Source organism: Sceloporus occidentalis, unplaced genomic scaffold, assembly GCF_023333645.1.
Source record: "Sceloporus occidentalis isolate IW3139 unplaced genomic scaffold, rSceOcc1.0.p SCAF_31, whole genome shotgun sequence".
NCBI classification, from domain to species: Eukaryota; Metazoa; Chordata; class Lepidosauria; order Squamata; family Phrynosomatidae; genus Sceloporus; species Sceloporus occidentalis.
In genome coordinates, this window is record NW_028317011.1 from 8,709,252 (window position 1) to 8,735,345 (window position 26,094).

Genomic DNA, 26,094 nt, shown 5'->3' on the forward strand with positions numbered 1-26,094 from the left:
GACGGATGCCTCCCGCTTTCACCGCAGGACTCCGGCAACAAGGTAAGGGGGGGGTGTAGTTTGAAGGGGTAGAGGGGGGTTGTAATTTGAAGGGGTAGGGGGGGGTGTAGTTTGAAGGGGCAGAGGGGGGGTGTAGTTTGAGGGGGGGTAGTTTGAAGGGGCAGAGAGGGGGGGTAGTGAGGGGGGGCTAGTCTGCCTGCTAGTCCCTTAACTGTTAGCCGCCTTTACTATAACAGTGAGAATCATTTCTTGGATAAGAATCAACTTATTTGGTAATTTTATATAGAAATTAAAATAATAATAATATCTGTAATTAAGCTATCATTGTTACATTTTACAGACATTCTGGGTAAAAGTCCATGGAAAATTGAGGCAATATAAAAAGTGATACAAAGAAACAGTATATATAGAATGTTTTTTTTTCCTGGTTCTGCTTTGATAACCAGATTGGTAAAATAAACTTGTTTATTCCGTACTCACAACTGAAGAGAACATTTAGAGAACAGCTCATATTTTTGCACATGTATAAAAAAAAAACCCAATCTACAAATTTCCTAATCTGCACTTCCTTGAACATTACAGTTTTTGTTTAGTTGACACCTATAACAAATAGTAAATGAAAAGTAAATCACAATATCACCCACATCATGGTTAGTAATGTTTGTTTTCTCTTTTAAATATTTGTTCATTTAAGCTTATCCTTATCTTGATTTGTGTTTAAAGGGACTGGTGCTTAAGGTAGAGATGCTCCTGATACTTTTGTCTAGTATAAAAAACTGATGAAGGATGTTAGTATCTTAAGTTTATTTCAGTTTGAGTTTGATTATAAACGTGAGCCCTTTTTAATTTTAGTGCCCAGCAACAATATGGAATCTAGCAGAGGTACAGTGGTTTATTTTTATTTTTCTACATTTCTTTGGCTTTCCTTAAAATTACAATTTCCTGTTCCAAAAGTAGTACACTTACTATCTTTTTTCATATTATGAAACAAATTGAAATTTACTATGAAAAAATGAAGAAAAGAATGTGGTTTTATTTATATGCACATGCAAAGCCTTTCTCAAGTAAAACTTCATGTGAGTAGTTAGTTCATTTCCATTTGTTTAGTGTACATGAAAGGTTGCACATGTGATCTTGCAATGGGAAATTGATTAGTCCTAAAAGATTAGTCCTATTTTTAGGGTCATGAATGATAGAATGAAAATGCAGTATTCATTACATTCATTCAAATGACCATTTTGAATCTTAAGTTTTAGTTGCTAATAATAATTTTCAGAATTTTTTTGTTAGCTTTTCACTTCTAAAAGATACTGATTTTGTAACTCAAACCCCTAATATCTGTATAAATATTCAAGTAGTGTAGTTGTTTGCCTATTAAGGGAAAAAACAGGGTTCACCTTTGAATTAGCCAACATCATCATCATCATCATGACACTATAGACTACCTTGTTTAAAACTTTTTATGTGTTAGAATTTATAGGATTGATTAGTTCATTTTGTTGACCAAAAGTACAATGGTGATAGCTAACCAAAACATGAAGTTCTGCTTTAGGAAATCATCTTATAGATTATCTGCATGAGACCACAGGCCTTCATTTTATAGTTATGGTATTGTTGGTGTTGGGTGGGTTTTATCTTTCTCATTTGTCATTATCATGGTGAGGAGATTTGATAATTACATCAGCTGTACACAAGTGAAAACAGGGAGGAGAGATAAGCCATGTGTTCAAACGTACTGATTGATTTGGCCATATCTACGAATCCTTTAGTTGCTGGAAAATCTAGTATATAAATAATTAACTGTTTCATTATGTTTTCTGGCCACTGGGGCTGCAGCTAAACGTATGATGCCAAGAAAGGGATTTTGTGCATTAGCTCTGAAATGACAATATGCTGGAACCACTCAGTGTTTAGATTTGCTTCATTTGGAAATCTTTTAAGTAGTAATAATAATGTTTTGAGGAAATTGAGTGGAACACTAAATTATTCTCTGAAACCCGAGTTCAAACTGTGCTCGGCTAAAGAAGCTGAAAATCAATGTACTTTTAAAGTCATTAGAGAGCACGAATCAAACATGTCTATGTTACTCTTGTGAAGCTTTTAGTGTGCCATAGTATTATTACAAAATCAGCCAGAATCTGCATTCATTTCACAGTCTTTTTCTTCAAGATACCCAAGGGTGCTTGATGAATAAAATGGAAATTTCAAAAGGCAGTGTTTTTTATTACTTAGGAAGGCAATGAGCCTTGAAAGTGCCACATTTGACCCATACAGGCACCATCCCCTGGCATGGGTAGCATTCCATATTCCGCATGCCAAAGCCACTCCATTTAAAGGTACACATACAAATAAAAAGCGGATCTGGCTAAGGCTAATTGCAACGGAAAATAATTATATTAAAATAGGCATAGCTCATTAACTTTAATATAGTTTGGTTTTAAATCCCCATACATGCTTTTGTTTAAGTGTCTTTGCTTGTGCTATTTGAGATGCCTTTCCCTCAACACTTTGGGCATAATAAAGGCTTGCAGTGCTTTCTAGGAATATAAATGTTAGGTGCCTGACAACTTTAATGCTACTTAATGTTGGAAGAGATCCATCTAATGCAATCTGTAGGATTTTATTGTGTTCTTAAATTTTCACAATTGCTAACAATGCGACCTGTAACCTGATCTCTAATATATGTATTAGTTAATCATCAAGCCTCAATCTTATTGCACGTTCTATCAACTTTTTCATAAACTAAAAGAAGGGCACTAAATGTCAATGAAATTCCAGCAACTGAATGGTATCGTCTTCCTTTAAGCTAACATGAATCTATATTGTCTTGTCTGAGCACTAATATTATACGGTATGCATTTAATTTAAGCATGTAAGACACATGGGTTTTCTAAGCCAACAATGTATGGATGCATATCAAAATATTCTTACTTCACTGTATTTTTGTATATGATGTTATTAAAGAAAACAACAATGTTTTAAGGGGATGCCATGAACCTGCCCTTTGTTTTTTTTTATTGAGCTGAATTACATATAATCTATTTTAATGAATAAGGAATAATTGTTACCATTACCAAGATGCTTGATGTGCAGAACATAAAAACAATTACAACTTTCAGGGTCATATATAAAGGACACAAGGCATCCATTAACAGCATAACAGTCTTGCTATTTTGTAGTGTGTATTTATAAAGCTTATTCTATTTCAAGGTCTGATATTACATGCTTGACTACAGTTAAAATTACTGTAACCATATTTGTTTTTCTTTAGAAAGCGTTCTTGATGAATCCATAAAAACACATTAGGTTAACAGATTATTTAAATATCAAAAACACACCATGACTTTTTTTTTTTTAAATCTAACATGATAAACATCAGTTAATCTTACAAATCATAATATTAAAATCCATCAGAGGTACCTTTCTGGGGTAAACAATACAAGTTCACGGACATAATACAGCCCAACGTATATTGCTTTTTTAACATTGATTATATAATTGAAATATATAATAGTTTTGTTATATATTTTTGTTGATGTGCAAATTCAGTGTAGTAGTAGTGTTATCCTGACATAATTTTCTTTCAATAAGGCCCACAAAAAAATGTTTTGTGTTATAAAACACAATATATAGCGTTTGCGACTGGCAGAAGTGGTGCCCGTATAAATGACCCTTTTATTGTATATTGTTAAGATTAAATTCATGACTGAATATGTGTAGATCTATTTTTAAGTATTTGTAACAAATGGCTGAAAAGAACGCTTCCCCATTTTGTTTTTGTTGTTTTTGTTTTTTGTTTTTTTTCTTTCTTCTATGATCGGATTAGCAAGTCAGCACTGTAAGTACCAAACCGCTAAAAAAATTCAAGGAGTTGTTACTTTTATGTACTACTGAGAACAGTGTCGTCTTGTGGCCGTTCTCGTAGATTGTGTTGGTTTAACAAGCGTCCAACCCTTTTGTCTTGTTGTTTTTTTTGTCTTTCCTGCTCCCTGTCCCCTTGTCCCCACAGGCTGTGCGTTTGTTACATTTTCTACAAGGGCAATGGCACAGAATGCAATCAAAGCCATGCACCAGTCTCAGACCATGGAGGTACTGTATCATCTGCCCTTTCTTGTTTTCTTTGTGCAAATGATTGGGTAAAAAGCAAAATCCATTCTCTCCTGTACAGACTGTTAACATGACAATCACAGATGTAAAGATCTTAGATAACTCAATGGCACTTATCACGCTATTCATTATTACTGTTCCTTAGCAAGTGATAGAGCTCCCAGCACACACACCACTACATGTTGTAGATTAGTTCAGGTACTAGAAATCCTGTAAGGGTTTCCACATTAATTTCACGCAAAAGACAGTGGGATATAGAGGCTTTGCCAGTGCCCTATGAAATTTTGTTTCAGCCACAATCAATAGAGAGTCCCACTATTCAGTTGTCTTCTACACAGCTTCAATGTCTAATTCAAAGCCAAGATGTGTACAATGACCCATATTTTTCCTGATACAAGATAAGCCAATGCATTATTGTTCACTGAAGCAGCTATACAACAAACAGTGGTAAATAATAGTGATATAGTATGACACACTGCATTAGTTGTTTATTTTCAATGGCCAACCCCTGAGATGATTACCTGGAAGAGTTGGCCTTTAATTATATAAAGTTAGTATGTTGGGGTAAGATTCTTAATGACACTGCAATTTACCCTCAACTTATTTAGTTAATAGACCTAGAACTGGACATAAGAACTCATACATCTCTTAAAATGGAGGGTTTTTGAAAACCATTGTACAAAAAAACATGAAAACCAATCTATACATCACTTGACCGTTTGTTATATAGTATGCTGGCTTGTGGTGTGATGTCAGTGGGTGAGAACTGGAGCTTTGCACCCTCTTTCACACTTTTTATTGCTTCTGTGGAAGTTATTACTAGCTTTTAGTGGTTGCTCAAATGGAAGCAAGTAGATGGGAAGTTTCTAAATGAGCTGGCCTTGAGTGTCTTCAAGTATTAATACGTTAAAAGTGCATCACAAAGTTATAACTCACTAATGGTGTCAAGACCCCGCTCCCTCGACCCGGAGGATTCCCAGATATCTAATTCCATCCCCTGCTTAACTTTCTGATTGGAAGAAGACCAAAAAGCTAGACCTAAAATTTTAAAAACAGGTTGTTGATTTTGAACATAATATAAAATGTCAACAAATCCAAAGCCACAATGCTACAATACCACATGTGTTTGCAGCACAATTATCCTAAACATTAAAAAGAAAGGCTTGTTCTGATACAGAGCACTGACTTCTAAAATTATAGCTTGGCCCGCTGTGGTTGTGCAATTATATCTTTGAAATCCTACACAGAAAATTGGTTCCCACTTTATCAAAGTGATATTTAACCTGTCTAAGCTAAGACATCATTTTAACTACTTCAGCAGAAAAGAGACTTGAAACACTTTAGGTTTAGGAGGATGGAGAAAAAATCGACACTTCCAGCAAAATAAGCAGTCACCTGCCAAGAGTGCTAATTTTTCTTTTATATACGTATCAAAATGCTGGACACTTGGATCCCCTGTCAACAAATAATATTGCAGCACAATCTTTACCAACATAGCTTCTGAAAGGTGTCCCATTTATAAGGTGAAATTCAACTCCAGTTTGCTATATAATGGCACACTAAATATCAAAAATAAATATTTTGATCTTACTGGCTCTTGGCTTTCTAGCACCCTAGGTGACCTATTCCTCTGGTGTCACCTACTGCATGTACTCACTCAAATAACACATCAGAAAACCTTTTGGCATCAGCCTACCAGCTAAATGCCAGCCCCCTCGATCGGTTACAATGAAAGTGATATCATGTAGTTTCCATGTTTGAGGTACATTTACGTTTTCCTGTAGCATGAAATCCCAGAGCCCATGTCATAATTCTACTTAGGAATTCTCCTGTTCCAGAGCTGATAATTGCCCCCCCCCCAGGAAGAATCTAGGGGCTTTGCATCTATCCCTTTAAGTTGCATTTCAGTTTCTCAGAGAAAAGTTTGGCACTCAGAGATTTCGACATAAATTCCATATGACAAAGATAAGCATAGGATATATTTTCATCATTTTTTCTAGTACACCTCAGTACATTACATTCATTTCTATTGATTATTTTGCAGTAATCTGTCTCATTCTTTAACATGATCCTCGCAGACCAATATGGGTTTTACTTAATTTACTGAAAACTCACAAACACCAACACAGTGTCACAAGAGGGACAATACAAAAGATATACACCAACATTATATTTATTTAGTCTGTGATTTTGTCATGTTCTTTCAGTATTTTGCACAAAAAAGTTCCTGAGCTTATGTTATTGGTTGATTTCGACATGCATGTAATACTGTGTTCTGTATACTGTAACTGTGTATACTACATTTCTTGGTTATGACATTGTGGTGTTCTGTGCAGTGTTTTGAAATCAAAACTTGTCTTGCACATATTTCTTTCTCTCTGTCTTTTTCTCTCTTTTTTGCTCTTTTACTTTCTCTTTCTCTCATACTTTCTGTCATTTCCAACGCTATTCTCCCCAAAGCATGTTGGGTACTAAATCATCATTATGGCATCATGTTGTGACCCATTAATCTGTAGCTTTGTTAAATGAGAGGTGAAAAGCGCAGTGCATGAAAAATGTCATAACTTAATTGTTTTCCGTTCTCCAGATGTAATCAAATTGGCATCGTAAATCTATCTTCTTTTTGTAAGCAGCACTTTTGAACTTTGGTTGATATTCTTGAACTTATAATCAAAATGTTTTCCTTCCAGGACAACATCCAGGACATGTTGATATATACTGAGTCCCTACAATCTATAATATTTCTTACACAAACAATAGGTTTTCAAGATCACAATTAACTAAAATATGAGAAACCGGGTCAAGATTAACTAAATAACATTTAACTTGGTTTATCTGAAATGTCATAGTCTATCTAGAATGTCCAGGAATGGAAGTAGATTTTTCTCCATACAACCATTTCGAGAAGTCCTGGTGTTTAAATGCTTAAGTGTTTTAATGTTGAAACGGTCTAAAACATGATGCATTCATACAGATTAGCCATTTGTGCTCTGATTACAAGAAATAAAAACAGGTAGAAGTGTACAGGTAGTGACACACAACAGTCATAGTTGCCAGCAAAAAGAAAGCAAATAAAAGTAGAGTTACATCAGCATTAAATGTCATAAGGATGCCATTTTATTCCAGTGTAATTTTCACCATTTTGAGACATAGCCATTAAAGTGGTGCTCTTAACTTAAATAGCATTTTAAATTAAAGCAAAATGTAGCATTTCCCGACAAAATTGTTGTTTCATAGGTATCATTTCAAAAAAGGTTAATAATATATGCTCAATATTTTTTTTTTTATTTAGTTTACACAGTTTTCTGCAGAAGATCCATTGGAGATGAGAAATTACATCTAGCTAACAGGGAATTAATTAAATGTGTTTACTTATGGCATTTTCTAATGTGAAGCGCTAATTAGTATTGATAATTGCAGTGAATAATACAGTACAACTAACCCCTTGGAGGCTAGCCATTTCCTATTAAAAATATTTTCTGTCCAAGACACATTTGAACACCATGTGGTCCGTCATTTATCTTGGTGATATGTGTCACGTTTCAAAAATAAATTAAGGGACATAGTTCTAAATATGGGGCACTTAAGTAAAATAAGGTTTCAAGAGACAAGTGTGCCATGTGATTTTTCAGACTGCCTGCTTTGTGTAATGTTGGCAGGGGTACAATCTTATGGCACTACAATTGTTGAACACATTTTCAACAAAAAACTAAAAGACTAAAAAAGAGATATAGCAGCAGGTCCATGATTTAAATCACAGGTTCCTGTTATGGTTGAACCAAAGGTCAAATGAAAATATCCAAACATTTTGAAAATGTATACTACCGTTCAAAAGATTGGGGTCACATTGGGGAAATGTCCTTGTTTTCCATGAAAACAGGTATTGGACCCCCTTCATGTTTGAACAGTAGTGTGTATCTCATCAAGCTTACCAGAGTAAAACTGTGGCATTTCTCTCTTTCTCTCGGGAGTGACTTTTCTCAGTACACCATAACTTTTTTCTGTATCCCAATCACCATCCCAATACTCAATCACTTTCTCAGATGAAAGAGCGCTCAGCTGAGATTGAACTTTTACTCATCTAGATTCTATTATTTCAGTTCAACCACAAGGTTGAAACTGCTCCACTATTCATGATGTCATGTTTCGCCCTGTCACTACCCCCTTATAACCGCAATTCTGACCGATTGTGGGCAGAAGTGACTCCAGATTACAGATGACAGAGGCAGCAACTCCACTCTGTTCCCAGTTGCATCTAGAATAAACAATATTTAATAGCTTAAGAGACACCGCTATCTGCTGAAGATAATGGTGAAGCTCAGGACTCAAAACATCGCTGTTTCTAGCCCTAATAGTCTGTTCCACAAGGGTACACTGGGTGATGAATGCTTGGGCCCTATAATCATTAAAGACAGCCATGATAATATGTTTAAACCCAATTCTACATTTATTGAATTTAGCTCAAGTTGAATGTGCACATAATTTACATCTTCTGGATCATTTTACTATAATCTTTGTTAAAATAAGGTGCGTGACTAAAAAATAGGAAAAGTAAAATGCAATGCCACTGTTTTTATGATACTTAAACATGAAGGTGCAGTGTGTGCTAGGCATGCTGTTCCTATTTTTTCCTTACCACTAAACACATTTCATTCAACAACAAAACCCCATCTTATACGAGACCACTTTCTCATATCATTACTATTTTGATAATGGCTTCTGCTTTTGAATTCACCAACTTGCGGGACACGGAAAAGGCACAGTAAGAAGAATGAGACCGCCATAGAATACAGAAATTGTTTTTTTATACAGTCCAATAAAAAAGACAGTTTAAAAAATAGAATGTTAGGCAGCAGTAAAGTTATCATGGCAAACGGCATTCTTTTTCAATTTACTATATGGATGATGATTTATTTCGTTTCAATCTAGAATGGTCCCATCTGTCTCTTATCAAAATGTACGCTATCCCCCTCCCCCCTCGCATCCATTGCATCTGCACAATTCATAGTTTTAAATTGCTATATGGGTGAACAATTTTTTGCTAGTGTTCCTATTTTTTTCTTAGTAAATACTTGAATAACATTGCACCTATAAATCCAAAGTGAAGGGGTTTATTCATGGAATCACCTCTTTTTAATCGCAGCTGTTTTTATTTGAATTTGTTGTACATCATTGTATTAATACTACGGTTTTTAATTCTACAATGTTAGGTAATGGCACTTAGACTCAAACCAAAAAGGGTTTCATAAATAATGTCAATATGGTTCAGTAAAAATTACTCATCATGGAGATCAAATGTGATTTACCTTGTTATATCTTGGGACATTTTTTCCCTGGAAAAGTAATAGTACTTCAAGACGTTGGTCTGTTGAGTTTGATATTATTTCTTCTGCATGGTATCCACATTGTTGTAGCTACAAAGAAAAGAAGCTCATGCGGAATCAACTCAATAAAACTGGCAAGAATAAAGACAATTGTGTACTTGGTTTCATGTCCCTATTTTATAATCTCCCCAATCTAGGGCTGCTCTTCACCAATAGTGGTGAAGTTTGCTGATACCCAGAAGGATAAAGAGCAAAGACGTCTGCAACAACAGTTAGCACAGCAAATGCAACAGCTTAACACTGCCACTTGGGGCAATCTCACCGGACTTGGAGGACTAACACCTCAGTATTTGGCAGTAAGTAATAATGTTATCCAATGGGCTACTTGTTAGGTTCTGTTGGTATAACAATTTGAGTTGAGTAAATATTCAAGGGGCTACTGCCAATGAGAAATATATCTAACATATGTGCAGTATAAACATGTAACTCCTTCTTTGGGATAAGTATGAGTGTCTGCATGAAAGTAAGAAAAACCTCTTTATGGTAGAAAAAACAAAAGGAACCTAAAAAGATGAGTTATGGTAACTACAATACTACTGAGAGCTTTAATTAGTCATGCTGTGTCAGTTTAAATGTATTTAACACCTGGCTGTTCAAAAGACTAAATTGATTAATTGTTTTTTAAAGCAGTCATGTTATTGAGTCCCTCTAGTGTGTTCTCCTTTCTTTGCAGAGATTAGACATTGATATAGATTTACAGCATAGGCTACAGCGAATGTGCGTTCTGTCAGTTGGCAAAAAAAATTATTTAAAGGTGCTGTTCTACCTCATTTGCCTAATTTAACACTTTTGTAACTAAACGTATAATTTCAAGCAACATTTCCAATTCGACTGAATACCTAAACCCTAGAAAATAATTGTTTAATCATGTGTAGTTATTCATCATTTTTGCCAACAACACTTTATTGTCATGTGACACAAAATCAGGCACTGATGTTTTGTCCCCACAAAACCTAGAATAGTTTCGAAAAAGTTTTTTTTGCTGTTTTTATATGATTAAACCTTCAGAGGAAAGCATAAAATGACATTCTCCAAAGGTGTATTTACTGAGCGTACTAAAGAATGCAGAGAATGTTTTTGTCTAAGTGGAACCTTTGAGCAGCAGGATATATGACGAGGAGGAAAAACATGTGGCAATGCGCACAAAGAACTATTTGTCTCATTGTGGCTGTCTCATGGCTTGATTTCTTGTTCTTTTATGCACAGCTCCTACAGCAAGCCACCTCCTCCAGTAACCTGGGCGCATTTAGTGGCATTCAGCAAATGGCTGGTAAGTAGAGAAAAAAACATTTAATTTTAGCCAATTATGTCCTATTTTCTCTGGCTCTTAAATTCTTTTGCACTAATGATGTTCTGTTAAAAAGCGACACCCCTCTGTTAAATACTCAATTGAAACACTTGCTCTCTTAGAAATGGAAAATTGAACCAACTGCTCCGAGGTTGAACAAGTAGTTTATCTAACATTAGTCACCCGCCATCTGTCCTAAGCAACCAATTGTAAAAGGCAGGAGAGCTTTTAGTCCCCGCAGCTCCATCATATTCTAATAAAGGTGACGACAAAACAACCACAGGATCTCGGCTTTAACTTCTCTGGAGATTGCAACGTCCTGGCAACCAATTTAGTGACAACTCAGGCATTTTACAGATAGCAACGAATACTAGGAAGGAAAATGTTCTGACCTTCTTTGGCACAAGCTTAGATTATAGGCATTGAGTCAATAAGGGAGTAAAATGTCTTTGAAACCTTGCAAAATGAACTAGTTACACAGAAAATCCAGATGGCAAAATTACCCAACAAAAGCCTTTTTGTCTCTTGTGTGTATTTTTTAATGCTCCCCCCAAAATAAAATAATCTGTTAGTATCAGAAAAAAAAGAAAATCAAAGGAGGCTGTATTTGAAAGGCAGTGAGTTGAAGAATTTCTCTATAATGAGCTCTGCCTGTAGTAGCTGATGTGTAGTGATTAGTGAAAGGTCATTCCTACTGTGTGACCTTCCATGCTGATTTTGTAACTTTACATGATGCTACAGAAGGCAGGACGTGCTGTAAATCAGAGCTCAGATGCCCATTATGCCTGCCGTGAGAAACCACCAGAAAGCTTTCTCTTTGTTTGATGCAAAAGCAAAACAATTTGGAGCATTAATGTGGCTGTATTTTATTTTTAATCATGACCCCCACTGCATCAATGAATATGTAATCTGTGCAACAAGGACGAAATGTCCCTGCTTTTCGGTTCTGGACTGTGTCATACATTACTGGCATTCAGCGTTATGCCTGCTTTATTATTGTAGGATTTAGCTGTTAAAAGGTTTGGGCAAAATGTATCACGTTCATTTGCCCTTGCTTGCTAAGCATCTCTTTCATTTTTTTGCATTTTATTGGTGCTACATTTTTCTGTGAAAGGAATATTAATTATTTAGAAATTCCTCATTGCTTAATTAACGCTCCTTCTAACACCTTTGGGAAAAGCCACATTTACTAAACACAAATCACCATGCATTTCATTCTTGGAATTGGAGCAGAGGCTGGATGGCACTGACTACCCATTCAGTAGGAAAAGATGACTTGATGACCCTTAAAAGTGAAAAATTTAGCTTAATATTGATGTTTTTAGGATGTGAAGAAGCAGCATTCTGCTCTAAAATCAAGAAGTTTTGCAAAATACTAGCGACTTAAACATTCAGTGTTTAGAACTATAAGATGAGATGACCTTCTTAAATCAGTGCTGTTTTTTCTGTCTCTGCTATGTAATATTTATTTACTCAATTTCATGCCATGCTTTTAGACTGGCCATAGAACATGGTGATTTTCTATGGTCATTTTGTGCCATTTTGGGATACATGTGGCCGCACACTAAGGGACCTGATCTGCAGCTTGAGCAGCAGTATCAGTAAGTATGTGGGCCTCTCAGCAACCAGCCCACCAGGCAAATGTGCCTTGATCACAGACGTCGATGTGGGTAACCTGCACACAAAGGTGTTGGGCTACAACTCCCTTTGCACAGGCTGGGTTGGATTTGTGGCAACTGTATAGCTCAAATCATATAAATGTTAGGGTGGACAAAAGAACAACGCTCAGCCCTGACATCGAGTGACATTTTATATGGCATGTTTACTGATGTTCTTGAATACGTCTTTAAGAAAGTAGTCATAAGAACAAGGTCCAAAAACTGCCCCTAAACAAGAAATAAAAGTTTTAAGTCTAAATATTCTGCTCAACAAATTTTGTACTCCTCAACAGTCAACAAAAATTCAGAGGGCTTTCCATTGTGTTGACCCAAATATATTTAGATTTAGAACTATAATCGTACATTTCTAAAAGACATTACATTACGAAATATGCACAATTAACATTAAAATTTTGTTTATAATTGTTTTTATATAAAATATAGTGTTTCAAATGTATAAAAAAGACATCAGAATGTGGAATGCTAATGCATTGAACAGCACAATAAACTGGGACTTAAAATGTCTAGAACTGTTTTTAATGGTAGTTTCCTGTGGAAAGCGAGAGTATATCACTTGAGGGTTTCATCTGTGCGTTTTATTGTTTTCTAGATTCTAACTTCAGTTCCAATAAGACTTTCAATATTTTTGCTCGTACAAGTTTCTCCCCACAGATATTCTGCGATCAGTTGTTACAGCAACTCATTATTGTACTGGCATCTTTGAGTAATCTAAAGCTGCTACCTGACAATATGAATTGGCCTGGAGACATAAGGATCACTGAATTATTTTCTCACTGTAACACCTGCGGGCTGTTGATATTTTTTTCTAAGTTATTTCTTGGCATTCGTTTTTCTTTAATATATAAGTAATGATAGGAAGTAATACCAGGGAAGTAGAAAACCACTTTCATATAACTAGTGATCACTAACCCCACATTCAGAGGGTTAGGTGTTTTAAAGGTTAAAATTGTGAGAGATGTCTGTGGAACCCACCTTAGATAGGGAATATTAATCAGTAAATATGATCTTCAAGAAAAATAGGCTTTATAAAATTGAAATGAAGAAACTATTCCAAAAAAAAAGTAATAAAAAGCTTGGAGACTTATCTTACTTATATATAGATGTAGCTGTACTTAATATAACCTTTTTATTACCAGAGAGAGCTCATTGGCACTATGTGGGAGTCACTGCCTAGGCTTGGTTAAGGGCAAAAACCAATGCTACCCCTCAGGATATACCCTTTATCGTCCTCTTGCCACCTGTCTGCTGAGTGCTGGGACAACTCTCTACCTCAGAATACCATCTAGGGAGAAGAAATACTATGGAGGCTGAGCCATCTATGTGCTCTTCTCTGTAGTGTAAATGGGCCTGTTACAAGAAAAATTGTTGGCCTCCCCAACCTGCTCATTGATCACACCTATTGTTTTTTTTTCTTCTTCATACCTAGATTTTACAGATTGTGCAGTGAAAGTTACTTGTTTAGGCTTATACAGTAAGCCAATGAGTCTTGCAATCATAATACAGCAACCAAGAAAAAAATGAAATGACCCCTGTTCAAAAGTCTGCATACCCTTAGTTCTTATTACCGCATATTGCCCCCTTTAGCATCAATCACAGTGTGCAGTCTTTTGTAATTGTTGTCTATGTGGCCTCACACTCTTGTAGGTGGTATAGCTGCCCATCCATCATGGCAAAATGCCTCCAGGTCATCTTGCATGAACCGCACTTTTGAGATCTCCCCAGAGTGGCTCAATGATATTAAGGTCAGGAGACTGTAATGGCCACTCCAGAATCTTCATCTTTTTCTGCTGTAACTACTGGAGGGTCAACTTGACCTTGTGTTTAGGGTCATTGTAGAGCTAGAAAGTCCAAGAGCATCCCAAGTGCAGATTTTGTGCAGAAAAATTCAAATTGTCTGCCAATTTGTTCAGATAACATGCTGCATTCATCTTGCTATCAATTTTCACAAGATTCCCTGTGCCTTTAGTGCTTACGCCCCCAAAAGACATCAGGGAGCCACCATGCCTCACAGCGGGGATGGCATTCTTTTCACCCCTTTTCAAACATAGCGCTTATAGTTGTGACCATAAAGCTCTAGTTTGATCTCTTCACTCCAAATTAGAGTGTGTCAGAAGCTGTGAGGTGTGTCAAGGTGTTGTTGGGCATATTGTAACCAGGCTTTTTTGTAGCATTGGCGCAGTAAAGGCTTAATTCTCGCAACTCGACCATGCAGCTCATTTTTGTGCAAGTATCGTTGTATTGTGCTCCTTGAAACAACCACACCGTCTTTTTCCAGAGCAGCCTGTATTTCTCCTGAGGTTACCTGTGCGGTTTTCTTTGTATCCCAAACAATTGTTCTGGCAGTTGTTGCTGAAATCTTTCTTGGTCTACCTTGGCTTCGTATCAATATATCCCTGAATTTCCCACTTCTTAATAAGTGACTGAACCGCACTGACTGACATTTTCAAGGCTTTGGAAATCTTTTTATTTCCTTTTCCATCTTTTTGGATGTTACCCAGGTCTTTTGTCAGTTCTTTTCTGCTCCCAATGGCTCAGTATCTAAACGTTTAATTGTCATTTTAACATGTGTGTGTGTGTCATTTTGCGTGTCTTTAACAAGGCCACACATTCAAGGGTAAGTAAGCTTTTCATCAGGGCCATTTGGGTGATATCTGTTATCATTATGATTTTAAAAAGAGCGAAACTACTGTTTGATAATAAATAGCTTCATATGATCACTAGCCTTAAATAAAAAACTGTTTTTTGAATGATCAGTCATATTTTCAAAATCAATGCCAACATTTTAAAATTTTGCCAGGGTATGCAAACTTTTGAGCACAACTGTAGCTGTTCAGATTTAAATGGATATATTAATTCTACTTAGCAGCTGTTGGTCGACTTGTAGCATTAATATTTTGCAGCTTTCATCATCTTTAAAAATGAAACTGTAATCAAACCAATTTGTGTTGAAGTTATAATTTTAATTACTCCATTTTTTTTTTCTTTAATATAAAAGTAACTTGTCTATTCTACTGGCTTGTATGACACCATCCTCTCTCTCTAACAGTAGTCTAGTTTGCAACATTTATATAGATTTATCTTGGACCAGTTTACTTGCAAAATGTAAACAGTCCATAATAAAGTTGTATTTTGTTACATTACTGAAAAATATATGCGAGTGGATTGGGCTTGCAAGGTTTAAAAAAAAAAAAAAAATGGTTTCTGATTTCTGATCCCAAAACTACATCTCTGACACTAGTACGCCAACTCTTCATTCCCTGTTTAAAATATAATTTCCAGTCAGCTTTTCCATCTCAGAGTAAGTATCATATCAATATTTACAGCATGTGTTTACAAGCCACCAGTGAAATATAAAATCATTTTTATGAGCTCCTAGATTTGTTGGGTTTTTTTCATAGACAATTGTACCAGTAGTTTAATTTTGCAGTGCATATCACCATATTTATGTTATATATGGAATATTATTATCTTCCAACTGCAATTAAATCATTAAACGTATTTGTCCCTTCATTTAAAAAAATACCGGAACATTTCCTCTAGAGCCTTCTGTCACACTAGAACCACTGATATTATTGCTCATAGAGAAAAACGAAATTCTAATCAAATTGATAATTACTTTCCAATCTGCATGAACATGTCTGCATGGGTTGTGTCACCCGACATGGAAAATGTACATAACGTACTTGCAAAAAGGTCCTTATTTTCACAGGACGGCATCTGTGACTATAAGGCTTTACAACCCAAATTTTCTGTGAATGTGCTAATAGGCCTTGTGAGGATGTTTTTAAAACCACCCATCTGTCACTTTTTAACAGGCCTGATTGGCAAGCACTTGTAACAACTGACATCTGTTCCTGCTTATTGATATGCAGATTTATGATAATGGCTATGAACAATAAGACGCTAGATTACCTAAGGTGAATGTTCAATTTTCATGCGCCTAGTCTTAAAATAAAATAATAGGAAACTATATTATGTAGTGCACTTAATTTTCAAGTGTTGCGTGTACAGATTTAGCCATCCAAACTACTTTTTTGTACCATTTCTAAGTTAAAACAAAGCCATGAAGTTGGTATTGCAAAGTTAAAAAGGTGAGTTAAGTCTGTATGTCTATTTACACACACACACACACACACATATATAGAGAGAGTATAGAGAGTATAGAGTATAGTATACATTATACAGGTCCAGCTCAACTTCTTGCAGGATTAGCCCACCAGTCTTGGCTCTTAGTAATATATAAGTCAGTGACATATCCATTGGGGTTGCAGCCCAAGGCCTTACCAAAGGCAGTGCTTCCAGTCGTTCTGCAGAGCTACCATTTTCTGGTCTACTTTGTGCAGTGTTGACATATAATGTCATGTTCCAGTGCTCTACAATATGTTGGCACAGGAAGCAATCATAGAATATAAATGGGCTAGTTTAAAAAGATCTCAGTTTATTAACACTGAAAAAGGTCTTAGTATTGTGTTGGTAGGATGTCATGTTGTTCTGAGTAATAGAGAATGGTCAGTATTAGATTTTTTTTATGTTTTCTTTAACTAGTATTGAACCATGTTTCTATAAGAACAGTGATGACATTTCGGACTGTTTCCGACTCTATTTTCAGGCTTTGTGGTATTGTCACATAACCCTGCAGGGTAGTTTCCTTACCAGCTATTAAGGAAACATATTTGGAGTGTGCAACCCTAATACTTGTGTATCAGTAGTATCGGTCTCTACTATAAGGGTATCAGGAAAACAGTACTGTATGATTATAGGGGCTTACGTACAGAGAGACAGGGACACAGAAAATACAAGTTAATGATGCCCCCTCTCAAGAGCCTCTAATTTAAGGAGTATTCATTAGAAGCAAAATATTGAGGGTAAATACTGTAATAAAGCTTAAATTTGATTTGTAAAGGTTCCTGACAAAGATTATAATATGAGGTTAATACTCCCCTTGTTCTCTGAAGGCATAATGTACAATATATATATATATATATATCCCCTTGACACTTGCTTATTTTAGCATTACATAAGCCACATATAAATTTCAATGTAACCATATAAATATAATATGAAACGTTGAAAATGCGCAATGCCAAAAACACCAAGGTAAATTTATAATATCAGAAAAGCATGAAAAATCAGAAACTCGGTCACCACTTATGTAACATAAATTGATTACTCATTATGCTTTCGGAAATTAAACTATGATTCATACAGGACTATTTTAAATTATTCATTTTGTACATCCAGTTACTTTACATCAAGGTTAAAATTCCCTTTTTTTTAATGAAAATGATTATTGGTAACTGATAGCTGTTTAATTTGACAATTAGTCTTAATTAGTAAATTCACTAACCGGGGTTTCTATACTGAGCCCTGCACAGGTGCCCGTCCTAACTTTTTTAGTTTAATTATTTATTATATTTTTTGCATGTGATCTGTATTACTAATAGGTTTTCACATTCAAAGAACAGTAATTTTCTCTACTCTATATGAGAAATCTGGACAGCCTAGAGGATGGGTTATAGAAATTAGCCCCACTGCTAGAAAAATGGAGATTTGACTTTACTGTTCGTTTAGTAAGTGTTGCAAAGTGCTGTTTCAGTATTTTTCAGTATGTTGGTTTCTGTTAGTATCGTGTGTTCTATGTTTCAGCTCTGTTCATTTTGATGAACAGTAGCTGAACGTTTGTATAGAAAATGCATTACACAAACATGACATGTCAAGGACAAATAAAAGTTGCCATCAACAATGTATAGCCTGAAGCAGAGAAGGGAGAGTGTGACGTTATTGAAACATCCAAATATACAGAGATTTACCAATGTTTTAGCCATCTCGTATATATTTTTCAAAATACAAAAGATGGCTAGGTCTAGAAAAAAACCCGAATAAAAAGAAAAGAAGAAGAAAATGCCTTTAAACATTTCTATAAACATAAAGGACATGATGGTGGCAGAGAGTATACCATATATACCTTAATAGACTTTTTTTGTTTAATAAAACAACTGAAACAATATTTTAGTGGTGAAAGTTTATGCTCCTTTATTATGGTTTCTACAAAATTTTAAAAAGTTAAATTTACAAAACCTTAGGGAGGATACCCAGATCAAATTTGACTCACTAACTGCCTTAATCCTACTGAGATAACAAAAAAAAGAATGTTTAAACACACTACATCCATGTATTGCTATATTTATATCAGTGGTGAGGGCCAGTGAATGCTGGGCCTAAGGTTTTGCAGCTATTCCAGTCCCAGAATAAAGAAACTGGACTTAACTGCTCTGTTTTCCAGTCGCATTCTCAGTATGTTAACATAACAGTCTCATAATGTGGCATCAGATGACCCTGCGGTATTGCGAATGTGTGTAAGAGGCAGTGTTCCTATGTATGAGCCACGTAAGATGAGTGCGTGTGTGTGTACATTACCTGTCCCTATATTCATCCTTGAAGATTCCCGTGGACAAGATTCCTCTGGTATATATTACCTGTCATAGAAAAAAAAATGATTACCTAAAGTGTGGACTGGTCAGAACGAGCAATCTTCCCCTTATGACCATGATGACAATTATATTGAATTAACCTAGGCATAGTTTCCAGAACACAAAACTGAATGAACTTTAGGTCCAGTGCAGGCACATCCATTATCTGAGACAAAGTTGTAAAAAAATCATAAGCTGTTGAATTTATTATTTAGTTATACAATTAATAGGTGTTTGCATATTGAGAACATCAACATAACATTTTATTTCTGTTTGGGTTCTGCCCTCATCCTCTTACATAGCTGACTCCATATTTTATCACATTTATTTATTTAGACTGGCTCCTCTGCAATTGTGCAGAGTTATACATTCAGTGCTAAGGGCATCAACCACTTCCTTGTTGCTGTTTCCCATAGCGCTAGATACAGTGCAAGAAAAAGTAAACCCTTTAGAAATACCAGCATTTATGTATAAATTCATCTTCAATATGGTCTTCATCTAAGTTACAATAATAAAGAATCACAATCTGTGTTCTTGTCCATATTGAATACATCATTCAAACACTTAGAGTGTGTGTTGGAAAAAGTATGTGAGCCCCTAGTCTAAACACTTCAACAAAAGCTTATTGGAGTCAGGAGTTAGCAAACCTGGAGTCCAATCAATAAAATGGGATTGGAGGTGTAGTATAGAGCTAATTTGTCATAAAAAGCACTCAAACATTTTGAGTTTGTGCTCAAAAAGCAACTGCTGATGTGAACCATGCCTCACAAAAAATAAATCCCAGAAGACATATAATCAAGAATTGTTGATTTTCATAAAGCTGTGATGGGTTACAAAGTAATCTTAAAGAGATATATTCATCAGTCCTCAGTTAGACAAATTGTTTATAAATGGGGATGATTTAGTACTGCGCCTACTCTCCCTAGAAGTGGGCACCCAGCCAAGATGACTCCAAGGGCACAAAGCACAATGCTCAATGAGGTAAAAAAGAACCATAGAGTAACAGCTAAAGGCTTGAAAGAGTCATATGAACTGGTTAACATCTCTATTCATGAGTCTACTATATGTAAAACATTGAATAGGCATGGAGTCCATGGCAAGACACCACTGAGGAAGGTGCTGCTCTCCAAGAAAACTCTTCTGTATGACTGTAATTTGCCAAAGAGCACATTAACACTTCACAAAGCTACTGGGAAAATATTTTGTAGACCGATACAACTAAAGTTGAATTATTTGGGAAGAACACACAGCACTATGTGTGGTGTAAAAAGGGCATCACATACCAACATGTAAACCTCATCCTAGTGGCGACGTACAGTGGAGGGAGCATCATGATTTGGGGCTACTTCACTGCCTTTGGTCTTGTACACCATTCTGTCATTGAGAAAATGAATTCCCAAGTTTATCAAGGTATCATACAGGATAATGTCATGATGGCTGTCCACAAAGCTGAAGCTTAGCAGAAGATCGGTGATGAACCAGGACAATGGCCCTAAACATCAAAGTAAATTGAATACAGAGTGGCTTAAAAAAAGAAAATCTGACTTTTGGCGTGACCAAGTGAGAGCCCATTAAAGATATTGTAGAAGGACCTCAAGAGAATTGTTTACACCAGACATATGGCTGAGCTTAAGCGGTTCTGTAAGGAAGAATGGTCTAGAATTCCTCCTCAACGTTATGCAGGCCTGATCTGCAGCTACAGGAAGAGCTTGTTTGAGGTTATTGATGCCAAAGGAGGTTTGACCTGTTATTTAATCCAACGGTCCACTTACTTTTTCTACCAGTACTGTGAGTGTTTAATGGGTGCAAATGCAGAAAACCAGGTACTTCCAAAGGGTTCATTTACATTTTTTTTGCTACTATATTTCTAATTATATTTCTATTATTACATACATTAAGTACAAAAACAAACATGCATGGTGAATTTTGGCTCAATTTTCACCTTTCCATAGCCTGCTCTGAAGTTGGAAGGTGCCAGAGAGTGTTCTTGGATGGAATGCAGTTTGGTTTAGGACCAGCCCTATCATTGGTAGTTACAAAGATCAACTCTTACACACTGCGCTCTGCAGGTTAGATCTTCTCCACGGCTTTGGCCTGGCCATAGGAGTATTAAAATCAGTAATGAAAAAACATAATGTTAACAGGAATGCGTAAAATAATGCAATAACAAAGTCCGGTCAAATGTTGCATTACAAATGTATGTAAATGAGCTGATTTGCATTGCTAGTCTAAGCTGCAGATCTACCGTAGTAAGCTCAATGTGATCAGAATGCTTGGTAGGCGTTTTGCCAGGATATGTGTAGTAAATAACACAGACTCTACACACAGCTTTCTCAGAGCCATTTGATGATCATTTATTTTAAATGTATATTACAACTATAGGTTTCATGAAGGTTTTGTTAAAGTGAGAAAACCTTTAAAAGGGTGGCAGCAAGACATGTCTTACCCACTGTCATGTCATCAAAAAAGGTCTTCACAGGAACTGTCCTGGACAGAATGTGATCGTTATGGTTATTTTATTTGTTTCTTATAACAAAACTATATGATAGCCCTAAATAATTTAAATGGTATATACATGGTATAGAGTTTAAATATAAATCTAAATACCTGATTGGGGTTCAAATTTTGTTTTGAATTTGCCTTTTGCTTATTCCACTTTTTTCTGCTTACATTCAAAACATGTTTTTTTTGGCCTATCCTTCTGCTTTTAAGACATTATTTAAGATACAAAATGGCTGTCATTTTTTTTGTTTGTTTTCCCATGGTGCATGATTTTATCATCTTTTTTTGAAGAGCAACCGGAAATCTGAGTTGAATTCCTACGGCTAATACAGACTTTATTTCTTAAATCCATTCGCTTTATATAGGGTTTACCTATATCCACCTACCATTAAAAAAAAAGAATGCATGACCCAGAAATACCGGATTAAAAAAAATCTGCCAGACAAGTTCCTTCTTTCATGACATTGTTGCTGAAGATTTGTTTTGTCTCCTACACAGGCATGAATGCTTTGCAATTACAGAATTTGGCTACTTTAGCAGCTGCAGCAGCCGCAGCCCAAACCTCAGCTACCACCACCAATGCAAATCCTCTCTCCACAACGACTAGCGCACTGGGAGCGCTAACAAGCCCGGGTGAGACATGTTTTCTGTATGTCACACAGAACATTCCAAGAGGATGTTCAAAGAAAACATTTGTGTCGCCAACTGTCTTATTATTTTAATTTAAAAGCATTCAAAGAGCATGACCATCAACTTCTTCACTTCCATTGTAGTTGTCTTTTTTTCCTCCCATTGTTCTATATACTTTGGAGTTTATTTGGTGGACATGGCTGCACATAATTCTTACCTTCTGTTCTGGATTTCTACCAACAATGTCATCAACACATTTTTTTTTTCATCTCTTAACTATTCTTATTCTTTCTACCACAATTGCAATAATTGGTACATTCCTTTTTAGTGGAATATTTTTTCTAAAAATCAAAACGGGCTATCAACTTAGAAAAAGGGGCTTTGTTTTGGCTATACGTTTTAGCTTTCCAAAGTAGCAACTGTGTCCTGCAACTTGAAAAACGCAGATACCCATTCCATACTATTCCAGGTCTTTAAACTTCATCTCCATTTTTTTATCTTCTATTTTTTCCTTTTTTCTGTTGAAGAACTCTGCTTATATATTTTGTCTACATCTGAGGGACCAATTTATGTACCTACATGGCGTGTGACATCTCAGTGATATAATTGCCGTCTTCTTTTTTTTTTTTAACTAAGTTACATTTAAAGATTTTGTTGTTTTGGCTTTTTTAACAGATTTTGTTGATTATTTTGGAGTAACAGCATAACATGAGAGATGTTATGATGATTTGATGCTATCTGGAAAAAGATGTCAACGGTTTCTAGACAATGAGCATATACCAGTGGTTGCCACCATGCTTTCTTCCACATACAGAAATTACATATGACAGGCTGTAGAATTACAAATATAGAACATGTAGACTGTCCAACTTACATGTCTTACAGTTACAGATAATTACAGTGCACAGTAAGCTTTAGGAGAATGAAACATGTATTGTACAGCTACACAAAAACTATAATGTACATACATTGTCTTTGTAAAATTGAGTGTATAGTTTTTTCTAAGCACTGTGTCTTCCTTATACTGGGCTTTACCAAATTTACTATAGCAACCCACCTCTTCAAACCTCAAAGTAAAAATCTATTGAAGTGTTTCCACTCTTACGTTTCCAGCCTCCCATTTCTCCCCATTAGACTCAATGCTCACATCCTGGGTGCCAAAAATAAAGTAGCTTTGCCTGAATTTCACATTGAGCTTCAGTTAGGATTTCATCAATAGTAGCTTTAAACTTGCTTTCCTGTGGCTAAAATAAGGCTAGTTCTTGAAGATGTGCGGCTTTGTTGGGGAAACTGTCACTTTGGCCTCTTCAGATGGTATTTCAGTGGGGAAAAAAGATGGCAAACATTGTGCCAGAACTTTTCTTCTATTAAAAATAAAAAGTTATAGCTTAGCAGGGCCCCTGTCAAAGTAAAAGCTTAGTGTCGATATCAAAAGCATTCCGTGTGCTGATTCTTGCAGGTTTTGACTATATCTTTGTTCTGATATCACTTGTATTATTTGAGGATCCTGGGCTACCACCAAGGTCTGGCCTTTCAAAAATAGCTTTTGAATGGAACTTGCTTTTTTCAGTGGTAAGGAACTTTTTTTTTATGTATTTATCCGATAATCAGTGAGCATCTGGATTAATTAATGTAATGTATGTTGTATGGTACTGTTTGATTTTTTACTATTCGTATATGTTACTTAAATCTGGTTAAACGAGGATATTTTTAACCTGTGGTGCAGTAATGGAAAATGTATATTGCAGGATTGCACTAAAATCCTTGTAGCTCTACAATATTCACTTCTTTAATAAATGTACCCAGTTAAAGGGAGCATTTGATCACCCTACTCTAAGGCTTTTCTCTGGTTATCTTGCAATCTTTTGGTTTTTATTAAGAAAAACAATAGTGGCATCAGAGCCTAGGCACTGCGTACATTTAATGAAGCGTAATTGATTTGTGGATATATGTTCCACTAAGGGCCAGCAGGGGGTGATAATGAAAATACAACATGTTAAGAAAAGCAATTAACAATAACAAAGGAATACAGTATTATGAATGTGCTTACACATTAATGGCAGTATCATTCCTAACCATGTTTTTATTAGAATTTGGTTATTGGCATTGTTGAATGGTACGTATCATTTTATTACATAGAACAAAGCTTCTATGTACTTTATTAGTGAATATATTTTGATGCAAAAAAATATATACCACTAGTGACCCTTAATACCACCCACAGGCCAACTGTCTTAATATATTTTTCTTTAGCCTTTATATATAATGTTAAAAACTAAAGTTTCTAATGATCACCCTTAATAAAATGCAGCTCATTCTTGTGTAAAAAAAAACCAACTGTACTTAGTTTATAAAACAATACAGTATACAGTGTGGAATTAGAATACGTATACTGTTCAATACAATGTAGAATTAGATCACATATAGTGTACCCATAACAGTGTAAATAATTAAACCATATTTTTCTTGTAGGATTCTTGTTCAAAGACACATTAAATGCCATTTTTTAAAAAAGGATTAAAATATAATATCAATCAGTATGTAACATAAGAAAAGAAAGGAAGCAATAAGGATTATAAAAAGTAACTGGGGCTTACATATATATATATATATATATATATATATATTATGAACATATATGTGAGATCGCATATACAAGAGCTCACAATGAAGCACAATAAAAGTATGTGGTCCTCCAAGACAGCGTCGATCCGGTCTTTAGCTGTGTACTGCAGCTACACCACCGGAGAGTGTTTCTCTCTTCGAAGGAAGCAAGTATCTAAAAGCAAGAGGGCTGGCATACACAGATCTGTACTTTACAAATAAATATATTTATACGTAAAACCATTTGGTTATTCAATAAAAAAATACACAGAAAATGCATTAAAATATTTAAGTATTGTTTAATTATTTACTCTGTCATACACTATATCTGTTCTTATTATACATTGCATTGCACTGTATACATATTATATATTATATATATATCCATATTGTATTGCACGCGCAATATTTCTTACTCTCTATTGCTACTATTCTTTATATAATATGTCATCTGATTTATGTATCAGATGCAACTCATACATCAAAAATTCCCTTTATTCTCTTTTCCTTTAAGGGAGAATATCTTTTATACAGAGTTGACCTATTTTCTGTTATATTACACATGAAAATGGAATATCAACTTGTTGCTCACTAGAGACTAATAAAATTGGTAAACGTTTAAACTGAAATCGTGACAACATTGCCTCGCTTGTTTCTTTGCATGCTCATTTTCGAAAATATCTCCCAATAGCGTTCCCTTAAGTGATCCTTCGGAACTTTGTGTTGATAACTTAAAAGGTGAGATTCCCTTTGTGAAAAAGAACACCTAGGGCAATAAGCTGTTTCCTTTGTTTCATAGTCTGAAAAAATTAGAGTAGAATTTTTCTAAATTGCCTTTGGATAAAGCAAATGTCCCCTTTAATTATCGTAGACACGTAAGGGCAGAAGTGGGAAATTCCATAAAAAAGGCTGCATTAAAATCACATTGTCTCTTTCAAGAGCCAGGTAAATAAGAATTGTGGCTTGTTTAATATAATGTTTTAGCTTCCCAGGTTTGTTAGGTTGTCCTTATAGCTTGGTCAAGGGAGACACTGAATATAATGGTTCTGTTCAAATAACCTATAATAACGTGGTATTTAAATGAATAATCGATTTTTAAATCACTAAAGCAACATTCAAACAGTAAGTAGTTTTATGGAAAGCATAATTTTTATTTTTATATATAAACTATTATGACACATATTTTACGCACTGCCAGAGAGCCCTGGGTAGGTGTTAAATTAGGCTTCAGGCCAGACCTGCCGCTGACTCCCAAGCCTTTTGTGGTCAGGAAGCATTTAACACATCATCTGTCTTCTGCAATTGAAAAACCATTGTGGTATTTCTTACATTATAAGTGTGCTCTGGAAGAAACAGCAAGCATGTGGAAACATAAAGCTTCATAGCTGACTGAGGTGCCCTTTGTTAGTTTATGATTGAATCGTTGGCAG

At 35.4% G+C, this 26,094-nt stretch overlaps 1 protein-coding gene across 8 annotated transcripts in view; it reads left to right on the plus strand.

The window, feature by feature from the left end:
- LOC149298801 (CUGBP Elav-like family member 2) overlaps positions 1-26,094 on the plus strand; it is a 230,707-nt gene that overhangs the window by 186,852 nt on the left and 17,761 nt on the right. For 6 of the 8 annotated variants that reach the window (XM_089487182.1, XM_089487183.1, XM_089487184.1 and 3 more), the window contains exons 6-9: positions 4,010-4,089; positions 9,629-9,787; positions 10,698-10,761; positions 21,929-22,063. In XM_089487182.1, coding sequence (XP_089343308.1) covers positions 4,010-4,089; positions 9,629-9,787; positions 10,698-10,761; positions 21,929-22,063 — 438 coding nt within the window. Of the gene's footprint in view, positions 1-852; positions 883-4,009; positions 4,090-9,628; positions 9,800-10,164; positions 10,222-10,697; positions 10,762-18,606; positions 18,631-21,928; positions 22,064-26,094 lie in introns of all 8 variants that reach the window. The other 2 variants (XM_089487181.1, XM_089487189.1) reach the window with 2 other exon arrangements.